The following is a 16,638-nucleotide window of genomic DNA, read 5'->3' as shown; positions in this document are numbered from 1 at the left end:
GACCACTCAGAAAAGGTGCTTGGAAAGGGGTTGTGCTCCTTGCTTTCTCCCCGTCAGCATTGCGTTCTGATTCTCCACATTCTAATAAATGAGTCACTTTGGCCAGTGTACCTCCAATTCCATGCTCTGTGTTGTGTTTTGTGCTTCTGTGATGCTAATGAAAATGAGTGGAGATTAGTGCCTTGCACGTAAGAACTGCTTTGCTAGTCAGTGAGGTAATGAGTATAATGTACCCTTGTACAGTGCCTGACACACATAGTAAGCCCTCTGTAAATGGTCACTATGACTGTTCTTAGCAGGTAATGTGCTATTACAGCAAATCCCCTTGTGCTCTTAGCTATATCTCTTAATACTAATTAAAAGTGGTTTTGGTTTTTCTCTCCCACAGAGCTAAGGGCCAGTGGTCTGGGAATGAGTGTGGGAACACCATCAAGGAATGGATGGACTTAAATGTGGAAATGAATGAAAGACTCCCTCATTTTTCCAAATTGTAACGCATTTCATTTAAATACAGTGAGGCTGTTTCAAAGGGGGAAGAGATAACCTGTGTTTATAAGTCAGTTTTATCAGATAAGAACTTGTTTCACCCTTACACTGGTGTAGTTAATTGGTTATTTATTTATTTATTTTTTGCCTTTGAGAACATGGCTTCAGAAGCTTTTTGATGGTGAGAAATGCATTATTTGTGTGGCCTCGGATGATGACATCACCCTCTGTTGGAGCAGATCGCTGCTGTGCAAGGCTCTGGGCTTCGAATGATCCAGGTCTTCAACCTATAGATTTAACATGGGTTTAACCGACTCGGGGCTGGGAACAGGAGGGCTTTGCCTGTGGGAAAAGAGAGAACAAAAATGGTTAGAATATTTTAGCTGATGGTTATCTCAAAATGTTTCATTGGTATTACTTGAATCCATTATAAATATATATGTAAAACAGTTCATTAAGCCCAGGCTGTTATCATTTTAATGACATAATTATGCCCCTACAATGCCATGATAACTTTCTACTTCACCACATTAAAGAAATACAAATGTGCATTGATAATATAGTTTAAATTGAGACTGAATAATTATGGATTTCTTAACCAGTTTCGATTCTTTGAAGCACAAACATGTCTTGGGGCAAGAAAAAAAACTAATCATATATTTGGGGTTTTTAAAAACAATTCTAATGTGGAATAAGGTTAATCTAAAACAGCTTGGATCAGTGAGGGAAACAATGTACATTGGTGTGAGAAAAGAGATAAAGCTGGATAAACCAGTAAGCGTAAGTGCAAAGCTATTTGAGGACAGTGGACCTTGAGAAGTAATGCTGCATGTGTTCAGACCCACTCTGTATATAAACCTATTTTTTGCTTCCTTTTCCTCTGACACAAAATGGGTGTCTATGCATGCTTCCATTTATTCAACATATTTATTGAACTCCTACTATATATTTTATGGGGTCTCTGTATGAGGCACTTGGAGAGGAAACGTAAGCTAATAAATCCTGCCTTCGTGGTGCTTATTAAAATATTGTACTTAAAATATGATTACTGTCCTGTAGCATTATATTTTTATAAAATAGAAGGGAGACAGTGAGGCACCTTAAGAATGGTACAAACACAATGCATGCAGACAGTTCTTACAAGAGGGGCTTTCCTTTCCCTTAAGAGATCTAAGAAGGCTGTATGAAAAAAGTACTATTTGAAATGGGGATGGACTGCTGGAGCTTCCTGTATGTGAGGAGTTCAGACAGGAGCATAAACAAAGACGCTGAGCAGAAACGCAGGTGATATGCTGGGAACAGAAAGTAGTTCAGTTTGGATTGAAGAAAGAGAATAGGAAGTAGAAGAGGGAAAAAAATAGTAAAAGAATTAAGGCCAACCCTTGGAGTGCCTTAAGTGCCAAGGTAGAGTCTAGAATGTGTTCTATAAGCAAAAAAGAATGACTAAAGGTTTTTGAACTGAGGAATGACTTGTGCAGGGCTTGTTAAACCTGCATTTTAAATGAGAGTAAATAGGTGCTTAATGACAGGTGTCTGGTGAAGAAGTTCATGAGCTCTTGGTGCTGTAGTCTCATGCAGCATATTGGCTGCTTAGTCACTTAAAGAATAAAAACCCAACACCTGATTCTCAGGTTCTCTGTGTCGTTCTACATATGTGAAATTACTGAATAACTGAGTCTCAGATGGATTTGGCAAAACTGTGTAATTTTTAAAGAATTATGTTCTCCTGCCCTTCATTACCATGAATTTCTGTTGCCGAGTTTCGTTGGAGGAAAGAGGCCAACAAGTATTGGAACTCATTAAAGTTGGCTAGGGCTTGCTGGGGTATTTCACCAGGTGTCCTAATCAGCAGTGTGCCAAAGTCCTGTGTGAGCTATGCTATAAATTAACAGTACAGGCATATGTATGCCCTGATTCTCTTTTGTAAATCAATCACTATAATAGCATCACCCTCAACTCTTATATTTGGAAATGCTGTCTTGGTCGGGAGATAGTGGACATGCCAGAAGTTGCACACAGCAGTTGTATATACCCCCCAGCCTTAGCCAGTAATGAGCTCATCTTACCAATAGACCATTAAGAGTGTTGGAGCTTATGAATTAATGTAGAATCTTGGTATGATTTTATAGAGCCTTTTTGCTTTTCAATTTTACCCGTGAATAAAATTTTAATAAGGAAGGAAATGAGATGAAGAAAACATCCCCGTGGGCGTTTGTTGTCCTTGTGAGCACTCTCCCAGAGGGCTGAAATAACTTTTCTAGCTGTTCAGATCATAAAAAGACTTGAATGCTTTGCCGGTGCCCAGGCACTGAACGTACCACTAGTGTGCATTATCACCAGTTAATACTCATGGCAACCCAGGAGGTGGGTGCTAGCTGTTTCCCCATTTCTCAGGAAGTATCAAAGAGGATGGATGACGTGCCCAGGCTCAGAGCCATCAGTGGTAGCCAGACTCTGATCTGCCAGACACTGGGCCTTAAGCATTTAATAACCTCCCTGTCCTGAAACATAAGTTACCTTGTTCGGCCACAATATAAAATTAAAAACATTTCAAGGCACTGGGCGCAGCAGTGGCTCATGCCTGTAATCCCAGCACTATGGGAGGCTGAGGCAGTTGGATCACTTGAGGTCAGGAGTTCGAGACCATCCTGGCCAACATGATGAAACCCCATCTCTACTAAAAATACAAAAATTGGCTGGGTGTGGTGGTGGATGCCTTTAATCCCAGCTACTTGGGAGGCTGAGGCAGGAGAATCGCTTGAACCTGGGAGGCGGAGGTTGCAGTGAACTGAGATCGCACCACTGCACTCCAGCCTCGGCAACAAAGCAAGACTCCATGTCAAAAAAAAAAAAAAAAAAAAAATTCAAGGGATAAATGAAATGTAACTATGTATGTAACTGTGTTCCCTGGAATCACACTATGCTTTTCAAAATGGAGCCTAATATAGGAAAGCAGATAATAGTGGCTTTGAGGACTAAACCCATTGTCTTAGGAGTTGATTGATTTTCTTTTTTTTTTTTTTAAATAATACTTTAAGTTCTAGGGTACATGTGCACAATGTGCAGGTTTGTTACATATGTATACATGCGCCATGTTGGTGTGCTGCACCCATTAACTCATCATTTACATTAGGTATCTCTCCTAATGCTATCCCTCCACCTCCCCCCACCCCATGACAGGCCCCAGTGTGTGAAGTTCACCTTCCTATGTCTAAGTGTTCTCTTTGTTCAATTCCTACCTATGAGTGAGAACATGCGGTGTTTGGTTTTTTGTCCTTGCCATAGTTTGCTGAGAATGATGGTTTCCAGCTTCATCCACGTCCCTACAAAGGACATGAACTCATCCTTTTTTATGGCTGCATAGTATTCCATGGTGTATATGCCACATTTTCTTAATCCAGTCTATCATTGTTGGACATTTGGGTTGGTTCCAAGTCTTTGCTATTGTGAATAGTGCCACAATAAACATACGTGTGCATGTGTCTTTATAGCAGCATGATTTATAATCGTTTGGGTATACACCCAGTAATCGGATGGCTGGGTCAAATGGTATTTCTAGTTCTAGATCCTTGAGGAATCGCCACACTGACTTCCACAATGGTTGAACTAGTTTACAGTCCCACCAACAGTGTAAGAGTGTTCCTATTTCTCCATATCCTCTCTAGCACCTGTTGTTTCCTGACTTTTTAAAGATTGCCATTCTAACTGGTGTGAGATGGTAGCTCATTGTGGTTTTGATTTGCATTTCTCTGATGGCCAGTGATGATGAGCATTTTTTCATGTGTCTTTTGGCTGCATAAATGTCTTCTTTTGAGACGTGTCTGTTCATATCCTTCATCCACTTTTTGATGGGGTTGTTTGCTTTTTTCTTGTAAATTTGTTTGAGTTCTTTGTAGACTCTGGATATTAGCCCTTTGTCAGATGAGTAGATGGCAAAAATTTTCTCCCATTCTGTAGGTTGCCTGTTCACTCTGATGGTAGTTTCTTTTGCTGTGCAGAAGCTCTTTAGTTTAATTAGATCCCATTTGTCAATTTTGGTTTTTGTTGCCATTGCTTTTGGTGTTTTAGACATGAAGTCTTTGCCCATGCCTATGTCCTGAATGGTATTGCCTAGGTTATCTTCTAGGGCTTTTTTTAAAATTTTATTATTATTATACTTTAAGTTTTAGGGTACATGTGCACAATGTGCAGGTTAGTTACATATGTATACATGTGCCATGCTGGTGTGCTGCACCCATTAATTCTTCATTTAGCATTAGGTATATTAAAGCTATCTATCCCCTCTCCCCCGACCCCACAACAGTCCCCAGAGTGTGATGTTCCCCTTCCTGTGTCCATGTGTTCTCATTGTTCAATTCCCACCTATGAGTGAGAATATGCGGTGTTTGGTTTTTTGTCCTTGCGATAGTTTACTGAGAATGATGATTTCCAATTTCATCCATGTCCCTACAAAGGACATGAACTCATCCTTTTTGATGGCTGCATAGTATTCCATGGTGTATATGTGCCACATTTTCTTAATCCAGTCTATCATTGATGGACATTTGGGTTGGTTCCCAGTCTTTGCTATTGTGAATAATGCCGCAATAAACATACATGTGCATGTGTCTTTATAGCAGCATGATTTATAGTCCTTTGGGTATATACCCAGTAATGGGATGGCTGGGTCAAATGGTATTTCTAGTTCTAGATCTCTGAGGAATCGCCACACTGACTTCCACAATGGTTGAACTAGTTTACAGTCCCACCAACAGTGTAAAAGTGTTCCTATTTCTCCACATCCTCTCTAGCACCTGTTGTTTCCTGACTTTTTAATGATTGCCATTCTAACTGGTGTGAGATGGTATCTCATTGTGGTTTTGATTTGCATTTCTCTGATGGCCAGTGATGGTGAGCATTTTTTCATGTGTTTTTTGGCTGCATAAATGTCTTCTTTTGAGAAGTGTCTGTTCATGTCCTTTGCCCACTTTTTGATGGGGTTGTTTGCTTTTTTCTTGTAAATTTGTTTGAGTTCATTGTAGATTCTGGATATTAGCCCTTTGTCAGATGAGTAGGTTGTGAAAATTTTCTCCATTTTGTAGGTTGCCTTCTTCTAGGGTTTTTATGGTTTTAGGTCTAACATGTAAGTCTTTAATCCATCTTGAATTAATTTTTGTATAAGGTGTAAGAAAGGGATCCAGTTTCAGCTTTCTACATATGGCTAGCCAGTTTTCAGCACCATTTATTAAATAGGGAATCCTTTCCCCATTGCTTGTTTTTGTCAGGTTTGTCAAAGATCAGATGGTTGTAAATGTGTGGTATTATTTCTGAGGGCTCTGTTCTGTTCCATTGGTCTATATCTCTGTTTTGGTACCAGTACCATGCTGTTTTGGTTACTATAGCCTTGTAGTATAGTTTGAAGTCAGGTAGTGTGATGCCTCCGGCTTTGTTCTTTTGGCTTAGGATTATCTTGGCAATGCGGGCTTTTCTGGTTCCATATGAACTTTAAAGTAGTTTTTTCCAATTCTGTGAAGAAAGTCATTGGTAGCTTGATGGAGTTGGCATTGAATCTATAAATTACCTTGGGCAGTATGGCCATTTTCACCATATTGATTCTTCCTATCCATCAGCATGGAATGTTCTTCCATTTGTTTGTATCCTCTTTTATTTCATTGAGCAGTGGTTTGTAGTTCTCCTTGAAGAGGTCTTTCACATCCCTTGTAAGTTGGATTCCTAGGTATTTTATTCTCTTTGAAGCAATTGTGAATGGGAGTTCACTCATGATTTGGCTCTCTGTTTGTTTGTTATTGGTGTATAAGAATGCTTGTGATTTTTGCACATTGATTTTGTATCCTGAGACTTTGCTGAAGTTGATTATTAACAAGCTTTATTCCAGAGCCTTTCAAGTCCCAAGCACTGTGACAGGACATGATTCTGTGTCTCTTCCACTAGAAGGGTTTCTGGCCCAGCCAGTGTAGGTGGCCTCTCCACCCCTTGCCTGTCTTGGCAGCCGTCATGCCACACTTCAGCCACTGGAGCGGAGGTGCTCTAAGGAATCCCTGCATATGTGTACCTTCAAAAAGCTGCTGAACATTCATTCATTTGAAGTGATGACCACCATTCTCAAAGTATGGGTAAGAAGTGATTCAGTTAGAACTTTACCTTGAAAGCAATACTAAAAAATATAAATATAACCTTAGTTTACCCTTTGACTATCAACATCTAGGTTGTAGTTCAAACTGTACACGAATTCTTAGAACAGAGAAGTAGTACTGATTTTATATGACATAGTATTGATCTTAGTTATAATTTTTTTCAAAAAAAGTCAGTGAATCACACAAAATAACCTTCAAATCACATGTGACTTTTGTAGCATGTTCAGAAAGGGTCATCTCAATCATGAAGAGAAACATTTCATTAAAAATATTTAAGGACTGACTCAGTTTTCCTAAGGGCCTTTCTTAATTATTTGATATTCCTGTCATTCTCTTTGGAAGCACCTCTAATGTTACCACTCTTTCCATTCATCACTTCTTCTCTAACCAGTGCAACCCCGCCGGTTTCTCCATTGTCAGCAGCTGGTTTGAGAAAGACTCCAACTTTGCCCTCTTCAACTTTATGCAGTTCTGCTATCCATCTATTTATTTTTGCAATATTTGCACCTCTGCACTTTATTTGCTATTATTTGTTTTTGTTTAGTTTTTGCCTTGTAATGCCAGATGGTCCCAACAGTCAACAGAAGACCAGTTGACAAAGATGTGGACCAGATAAGTAGATGCTAGTGTTTGGGGTGGAGGACTGTTCAGGTAGGCACTAATGTTGTGTCTTAGTCTGTTTTCTTTTAATTCTGGAGGCTGGGAAGTCCAAGTTGGAGGGGCTGCATCTGGTAAGGGTTTTCTTGCTGGTGGGGAATCCGCAGTGCAGGACATCACCTGTCAAGGGGGTTCACGAGGGACAGCCAAACTGACTTGTATAACAGCTCCACTCTCACGATAACTAACCCACTCCCTCAATAACCCATTAATCCATCAATCCTTGAATGCATCAATCCATTCATGAGGGTAGAGCTCTCATGACCCAGTCACCTCCCAAAAGTTCTGCCTCTCAACACTGCTGCAGTGGGGACCAAGTTTCTAACACAAGAATTCTAGGGAACACACTCAAACTTAGCACATTACAAGTAGTCAGCTCATTTGTGACTTTCTGTGACATTAAAACTTTTGTTTTCCTGCAGCGACTGAGACAGTGACCACTGTTTACAGAAGTCACCCTGTATTTGTAACTTATAGGTTTGTCTTCCCTGAAAGACCAGGCATTTTTGTGGGGAGGCAGGGATCTGGGTTTATTTGGACACTGTCAGCATTTCAGTGTTGAATGAATGGCCCACATAGAACTCACTTTTTGTGTGTCTCTTGACTAGAATTTCTCCAAAACTTTGTGAGGATCCTTGAATTCCTCATCACATCATGGCCTTGCTCTCTGAGATCCTGCCTCAGTCCTCAGGCCTTTCTAGAATAGAATGTTGTTCATCATCTATTTGGAAGGAGGCAGGAACCCTTTACCTCCAGCTTTGGGGGATTCTTATTATCATCCTATCCACTTTTCCTAATTGTAAAAGTTTCTTTCTGCAGATCTCCAAGGGGCGAGAGTGGTAACTCAATCTCTCACTCCTTTAGATCTTTTGGTTCAACTCAGGAAATAGTTCTGAATGCCAGTATTAGGCTTCTTCAATGAGGGGAGCAGGCCAGTGACTCACAAAAAAGAAAAAAAAAAAGAAAAGAAGAAAAAAAAAATATCTACTCCTGGGGCAGAGAGTAGGAGCTGAGCTGTGGCTATTGGTAACACCCTGTGCTATTCTCCATGGGGCTCCAGCTGCTAGTCCCAGCCCGGCTCCGCAGCCTCATTTCTCACCTGCCAGAGCTGTGCTGTTCCTCCTCCCTGCCTGTGTTTCCAGTATCTTCCTCTGCTTTCCTGTCCCATACTACTCTGTGAAGACCACATGGTGTTCAGGGTTCAGCTGAAGCACCACTTCCCCCACAAAGCATTGCCTGATGCACACCCCTCCCCTCCTGCAGAACTGACCACTACCTCTGTGTCCCCACTGTACAGAACAACATCCTGGCCACCTGCTGGGGACCTGCCTTTCCATATCTGCCTCCTCCCATTCTCTGAAAACAGGTCTCCTTCCTCTTTGTTTCTTGGCCCAGTGTTAGGAACACAGATAGGCACTGAGATGTCTGTCGAAGGAACAAATAAATAATAATGACTTGTGGTGGTGCTTCTCTTCCCTTCAAACAGCCTGAAAGTTCCAGGAGCTATTTGTATGTCTCCCTGCTACCACAAGAAGTGCTGTCTTTGCCCCTAAGAGATGTTCAGTCAGAATTAAAATGAGGCCGGGGGCAGTGGTTCATGCCTGTAATCCCAGCACTTTGGGAGGCCAAGGCGGGCGGATCACTTGAGGTCAGGAGTTTGAGACTAGCCTGGCCAACACGATGAAACCCCATCTCTACCAAAAATACAAAAATTAGCTGGGTGTGGTGGTGTGCACCTCTAGTCCCAGCTACTTGGGAGGCTGAGGCAGGAGAATCACTTGAACCCAGGAGGCAGAGGTTGCAGTGAGCCGAGATCGTGCCACTGCACTCCAGCCTGGGCAAAAAGAGTGAAAATCTGTCTCAAAAAAAAAAAAAAGAATTAAAATGAAATGATCAGCTTTGCCTTTGGATACTTTTATATCCTTTACCCACCTCTGGCTCCATTGCCAATGGACAGGATGATACATTTCTTGTCTGGGATTCAGGAACCTGGTCTTGAGGCTGAAAGCTTTGCTTTGTGGAATCCCAAAGCTGTGGTGGTAAAACTTAGATGGTAGCTGTAGAGAATCTGCTAGAACATTTTCTGCAGAAGATGAGTTGTTAGCTTAAGGAGACCTTGTAATTATGTAGAACTGGGAGTTGTTGGTGAGTCATCTCTGCGCACTGTGTCCTAGATAGATGTCCGAGTTCAGCACTTACCTTTGTGAACTCCTGACCCTGCATTTGCATCCTACCCTCACAAGCACGTGGTCTCATTTGCTTAAAATTGGATATCTATCCAGTAGCCCAGAAGGCGTGAGTCTCCAGACAGAGATATATGTGACAATAATTTTACTTTTTCTATCATATTTCATTGCCTAAATTTTGCCTTCAAAGTATTCTTTGAAAGTTAATAGTATTATGTAATTTCTGGTTTTCTTCTCCATTTTTAAGAGTATATCAAAGTGGAAGTTGGACGTAATGGACAAAGGTCTTGTAAAGCAGACATTTGAGATGAGTTAAACACTAACACCATTGTTTAGGCTTCACGCGGCCATGTCTGTTTTGAAGCTGTTTGTCCACCCTTGACATTTAGGTGATGGTGTGGAGATTTTAAGGCTTCCATTAGACAGGGTCCTCTCTCATTTGGGGACAGCTTTCTGCATCAAAAGAGTGTCCTTGGAGCCCAGGTGACAGTCATCAAAGGCAAAGACTATTTCTCTAATTCAAAATGCAAATTGAGGCCAGCCACAGTGGCTCACACCTGTAACCCCAGTGTTTTTGGAGGCTGAGGCAGGAGGATTGCTTGAGCCCAGGAGTTCAAGACCTGCCTGGGCAACATAGCGAGACCCTGTCTCTACAAAAAAAAAAAAAAAAGTTTTTCAGTTTAAAAAAACTGCATGTTGAATATTCTACACACAACACTAGAGGGATGCTGTGTCAAAAGGGCCTACCATTGACCACTGAAAAATGAAGAAAGCATTGGGTGCATCTGTAACATATCTGCTTCCTATGCAAGCTGGAAAACATTGTAAAGCTGAATAAACTGAAGCCATTTATTCAGTAAACATTTATTGAGTGCCTACTGTTTACAAGACCCAAGGCGAGGCAGTTGGAGGATGAACATGAACAAGACAAGGTCCCTACCTCCTGAGAGCTCTTGGGGGAGAAGGGGCATAACGTGAACAGATGATTACACAGCATGGCACGTGGCTGTGGAGAAAAGGAATGTACTGTGAATAGGGTCTGCGGAAGCTTCAGCAAGATGAGTGCTTTTGAGCTGAACATTGAATGTAGGAAAGAATGAGGGTGAACTTTCTAAGTGGAGGTCATTAATTGCACATGCAAATAGGAGGAAACTCGAATGAGCTCAAGCATGTGCCAAAGGCAAGAGCACCCGGGGTCTGCAGGGAAGTGGTCCCTGATGAGGTTGGTGTGGGTCCAACCAGAGCCTCTGTAAGGGCAGTGCCCACTGCAGGCTCATTTATGCCTCCTCCCCCTGTTCCATATGGGTACTCAGCAGCAGTCACCTCACTTTACTGTGGGGTCCGGGCTCCCTCTTCCATGCCCCTGCTCTCTGTATAACCTATCTTCTTACATCATCCTAAGATCATCAGGTCCCCATAATGTTGTAAAGAATTTATTTTTAGAAGATTTAGAGCAATTGAGAAATAGGAAATGTGAGACTCTCTGGAGGATTGTTTTTAATGAAGGTGTGATACAGCCCTCAAACCATGCAATTAAAGAAAATCCAGCTGCACCAGGTTCCCTGGGGGCCAGACCCTTAAAATCTTTGTGACAGAAAATTACTTGGGGGAAAAAATAGAATCGTACATATCCAAAGAAGCTCTTCAGATTTGAAAAACTGGGGAAATTTAAAGGCATTAAATTCTCATGAAGACTTTACTACATTAATTTGGAGTCAGCCAGAGAGCTAAATCAGCAAGTACCCACTAGCTCTCTTTGGTGCCAAATAAAAGTTGTGTGTGTTTCTTCTTGAAGGCATGCGGGGCTACTTTATTGCAGCCAGGGGCTGTGGGGCCTGGGGTTCTTTATGCCAGCTGTTACCCTGGGCCTGCCCTCTTGGCTTCCCCACAGAGTGTCTGATGTCTGCATGTGAATATTTAAGGGGTTTGTTCGTTGTCCTGACCTCCCTGCCTAGAATCAGGTGTATGGGATCACAAGAAACAAATTCAAGTCTCACAGCATTAGGCTGGGATCATACAACTTCTTCATCTGAATTAAAATGAATTTCACTGCATTATCTTTCTGTTCATTTGTGGCCCTTTATATTTTCCATAATTCAGACTTTTTGGAAAGATTTTTTTGTTTGTTTGTTTCACACAGTGCTCACCAAGCTCCCCCTTGTCTATCAGCGTGCCCCCTCAGCCCCAACACCAGCACCATTGCTGTGTGAAACATTATCCCTTTCCATGAAAATATTTTACTGATGTCTCTGTGCCTCAGCTTCCCCCAAGGGGGCTGGTCCCGAGAGATCAGACATGGGTTCAAGCAAGCAATAGGGTTATTTTGCTTCCTTTGCCCAGGACTTACCTCCCCACGCATCCCCACGCTTCCTGAGAGAATACATCTCTGTTTAGTTTTTCTCTGTATTTTATGCCTTTTGTCAAACATTGCCAACAGACTGTGAAGCAGCGCAGCCTTCCTCTCAGAGGACCATTGCTGTGGAATTCTTAAGCATCTCTGTGGCTCACCTGAGGATGCCTTTCATCTCCCAAGATTTCAGAAGCACACAGCAATGTTTGGCTATAGGCTGGGGAGTGTTTTCCTGGCCTGTATCAGTCCCATCCCTGTGCTTGCTTGTTTTATTTGCCCATCCATTCAGAAGATGTTTATGGAGCACCTTCTGTGTACACTGACCTGGGAGCTTCCTATTCACGTCTAGCAGGGCCTGCCTGCACAGGGAGCTGGGGTCCCATCAGCCCAGGCAATACTACACCCAACCAGGCCATTCTCCCTGAGCCTATTTTTCTAAGCCTTATTTTCCGATACACCGTTTGACAAAGGATTTTTGAACTGTTCTAAGAGCATCCAAGGTAGTGTTTGGATGTTAAAATGCTGAAATTTCTCTGAATTTTCAATAGCCTGTAGACTAAATCCGACAAAATATTTGAAATCTGAATTGACTAGGAAAATACAGGTGGTATGGTTTCTAGCCATCAAAATCAGGCCCAGCTACCTCTTTAAAAATGTGTGTTTTAATTTTTACTTTTTCATTTGGGGCAGGCAATTTTTTAAGACATTCGGTACCCTAAATATTTGGCTTCGTCAGTAAGAAAAAAATGTTTTAAACATGTTTGTGTAATATCCTTAGCTCAATTCATTTAGGATTTTTAAATTTCAACCTTTTCTGTATTTTCTTTCAACATTTGGCCTAAGGGGAAAAAAGGCCCATAGCTATGAAAGCTCCTTTGAAAGCATGGCAGGACTTGAAAAAGAAAGCTTGAAAACCACAAGTGTTTTATGTACAGTTGGCAGCTCCTTTTTAAGAGGTTTTCTCCCCACTGCAGTGTCTGTTCGATTGTGTTCTGCTTTGCTTCTCTCTCCCGGCCCCTTTCCCCCAGCCAAGTGTCTGCCGAGTCTCTCAAGTTCTCACTGTGTTTCCTCTTGCTGTGTTCTAGTCTCCGTCTCCTGGCAGCTCCTCCCCCTTGGGTGCAGAGTCATCAAGCACATCTCTTCACCCCAGTGACCCTGTGGAAGCGTCCACTAATAAAGAGGTAGGGTGCCGTTTTGTTACCAAAGCCATTGGGCCATTTTGCTTTACTCTAATACTGTTCTGTGCTTCCTAATACAGCATCCTACAGCGCTCCTGACCCACATTACCCTGGTGAGAACAATCCTGATTTCTCCTCTCCAGTGTGCAGTTCACCTGTTAAAGCCATGTCATCCAGTTTGATAGCCACTGGCTGCAGGTGTCTAATTAATGAATAAAATGAAAAGTTTATTTCCTCAAGCACAGTAGCCACATTTCAAGTGCTCAGACAGGGTGGATTACAGAGCATTTGCATCATTGCAGGAAATTCTGTTGAACAACACTTGACCTCAGACACCAAAAACTCCACGTACAGCATCTTTCCTCCTGGCGTTACATGCCTGCTGATGCCATGGGCTTGCAGTTGCTGTGTGCTTTGGGAAATGTGTTAGTTTCTTAAATACCCTTTATTTCAGGCCCAAATGAGATATCTTTCATAAGAATAGAGTGGCCATACATTCCCAGTTTACCTAGGGTGTGGTTCCAGTTCACACCTGTTGTCCAGGCAGCCCATTTTATGAGCGCCCTTCTCTCTTGCTGGTGCAGTGCCGCCTGCGAGAACTTTCCACAGTGCTGGAAATGTTCCACTTCTGCTCTGTCCACTATGGTAGTCATTAGCCTCATGTGCCTGTCAAACCCTGGAAATGTAGCCAGTGTAACTGAGGAACTGAAGTTTTCATTTTATCCCATTTTAATTAACTTAAATAGCCACGTGTGGCTGCAGACTGCCAGACAGTGCAGCTCTAAAGTATCCCTTTTGGACAACAAATTCTGTGGTCGCCTTGCTTATGTGGAGCATTTCAGTGAGAAGATGCTGCTTTCTCCCATTGAGGTGTCTGGGTCTGAGAAAGGGCAGCCCCAGAGGGGAGACACTGCCTTCCCCCGTACCCAGGGTCCTTTTACACCTAGTGAACTGCCACCCACACCTGCTAATGAGCCAACATCAGGTAAATGTTGGTCTGCGCCATAATCTGTGTGTGGGCTCAGCTCACTCTAAATATAGCTGCTCTCTCATCAACACTGAGGAGATGTGTTAAAGAGGTAAACCACATGATGAACAGTGGTTTCCTTTTCCCTCATTTTGCTGATAATTTTATGTTAAATGCAATGAAAAAAAAAATCTCCGTTTAAACTGAGTGGCAGATCGCTTTTAAAGGGAGTCTTAGTTAAAATTTACCCTTAAGGCACCCTTGAATACCATATATTTGCCATTAAATGTTTACACAAAGGAAAAGTATTTTTTATTAATCTGTTCATATTAAACCAAACAAACAAACATAGACCTTCTCTGAAATGACACCAACATTAGAATTTAGACTAGAAATATACTTTGGTCTCCTCTGGTCTTGAGCCTCAGACACTTGGCCATTGGGAGCACAAGTGACAAGGGCACAGTTTCTGCTGTTCCCACCGTTCCACAGTTTGCTTCATTCTTATATCACATGGTTGGGTGAGAACAAATAGTAAGAAGAAAAGAAGGACAGGTGCCCTGATGATAACAGTCATGAGCACTATCGTTTCTTGAGCATTGACAATGTTCCAGGAACTGGGCTGAGAAAAATCACAGATAGTGTCTCATTTAATTCTTAAAATAATTCTGTGAGGTAGGTATCACTGTCCTCATTTGCTGGTTGAAAAAGCTAAGAGGTTGAATAACTTACCTGAGATTGTAGAGCTCACAAGTGGTCAGCCAGGATTCAAATCCAGAACTCATGGGAACCCGTGCTCTTAACTGCCAAGATCTGCCACTGCTGGAGTAGAAAGTGTTTGCAGGTCACAGACTACATGGACAAGGTACCTTGTCTGTCATTGTTCCAGTTGTCCAATTGTGCCTCCAAGTTCTGCACGAGTCGATTTGTGTGACCCCCAAACACAAACCCCAAAGATCTTAGCCTTTAGCTTTTTAAATGCAACTTTATTTATTTATTCTGAAAAGTTAAGGATCAACTGATGTTCATCTCAGTCCACATGTGAAATAAAGGGCTAACCAGACATCTAAATATTCAGCATTTGATTATACATTAGATATAATAAGGCAAATTTGTTAGTTTCTCAGTTCCTACAAGACTTGGCTCATGTTTCTATATATCCTTAGAAATGATGATGAAAATCCTATTTGTGTGTAATAATTAGAGATTCTTTCATTTCACAAAACTCTTTTTAAAAAAATTTACTACCCCAGAGACTAAGAAAGCTAGTCATGAGCTCATGCATAGAGAATAAGTGAATGTACCAAATGCCCTCTGTTGCAGCTTTTTTTTTAAAGATGGTAAACTTTATTTTGCCAAATTATTTTTTTCAAACTTATCTTTTTTTAAATTTTTTTATTATACTTCAAGTTTTAGGGTACATGTGCACAACGTGCAGGTTAGTTACATACATATACATGTGCCATGTTGGTGTAGCTCTTAATAAAACGGCAGCTTTTAGAGCTATAGACCAAAGTAATTCTTTTGTAGCTTCTGCTAAAATCTGGACACTGTCTAGCATTCAGAAAAGTATCAAAATAGAGCAAGAAAATGTGAATTGACTTCTTAGATGTACCTGGAGGCTAAGCAATTCTGATTAAACAAACTCTCATTACCCCAGGCTATAGTTACTTGGGACAAGGGTAGGGAAATGGTTGGGAAATAATAACTTAAAAGTTTTAGGCCCCTATGAAGATGCTAGCTTCCATCTGCATACCATGAAGTTATGAGGGTTTTTTTCTTTTCTTTAAACCAACCTGAATTAGACAGATTTGGCTGCTGGCTCTCAACTGGGCCTATCTTCTCACTTAGGTAAGTGGAAAATAAAATTAACGTAAAGCACTGCTGAAACTGGAGTTCTCTTTCCCCCTATCCACATATCCTGGCTTTTATTTGGTGTGCATTTTCTCATAAATGCATTACTAGCCAGTAACTTTTCATTCCTGATGCACTAGAAACCCACCCACTTTGGTGTGCAGAACCATTTCATCCCAGTGAGCACACATGCAGCAGGTTTACTGAAAAGCTGCCCTGTACAATGTATTATTGTGTGATTCGTGTTGAATTGTCATTATCCTGAATTGAGCTGGAGTCTTACAACTAGGTTTCTTCAACTGCCCCAATTTTTCACAAAACAATTAAAACTACTATTTTTAGACTGTTGTCCAAGTATTAACCAAGTTATCATCCCTTTGCCATTCCCATCCTCCAAGGAAAGAGCACTGTGTCAAGTGCTAGGTTAGGGAGTTGCTCCCCATGACATCCCAACACTCACCCAGGGCGCTTTCCTCATCCAGCCTGCCAGGCACCCCAGAGTCTTCCCTCTATGCAGGTCAGCCTATCCAACAGCTATTCAGTGCCAGATATCTTTCCTCTTAAAGTCATGCATTTAAATAATCACCTAAGAACCGGATAGGTTCTCAGCAATGGAATTCTTGGCCATGCAAACCTTACCTTCTGCCCATTTTAGGGACTTGTCTTTAACACTAGCTCTCCACTCTCCTGTGATGCTTGTGTCACCCTGGTCCAGACACACTAGCTACAAATTCTACTACTGGTGGAAGCAGGGGTGAATTTTTTCCTCTTATCTCAGTCAGTGTTACATCTAGGACATCTGCTTCTGAAAGGAACGTATGGTGAG

The 16,638-nt window shown here is 41.7% G+C and overlaps 1 protein-coding gene across 4 annotated transcripts in view; it reads left to right on the top strand.

Moving 5' to 3' along the window:
- APBA1 (amyloid beta precursor protein binding family A member 1) overlaps positions 1 to 16,638 on the top strand; it is a 241,529-nt gene that overhangs the window by 179,996 nt on the left and 44,895 nt on the right. For all 4 annotated transcript variants that reach the window (XM_034967608.2, XM_003824746.6, XM_055091880.1 and 1 more), the window contains one exon: positions 12,899 to 12,994. In XM_034967608.2, coding sequence (XP_034823499.1) covers positions 12,899 to 12,994 — 96 coding nt within the window. The remainder of the gene's footprint in view (positions 1 to 12,898; positions 12,995 to 16,638) is intronic.

Source organism: Pan paniscus, chromosome 11 (assembly GCF_029289425.2).
Source record: "Pan paniscus chromosome 11, NHGRI_mPanPan1-v2.0_pri, whole genome shotgun sequence".
Classification (NCBI taxonomy): Eukaryota; Metazoa; Chordata; class Mammalia; order Primates; family Hominidae; genus Pan; species Pan paniscus.
The sequence above is the reverse complement of the archived record's forward strand: the minus strand, read 5'-3'. Positions and strand labels throughout refer to the sequence as shown.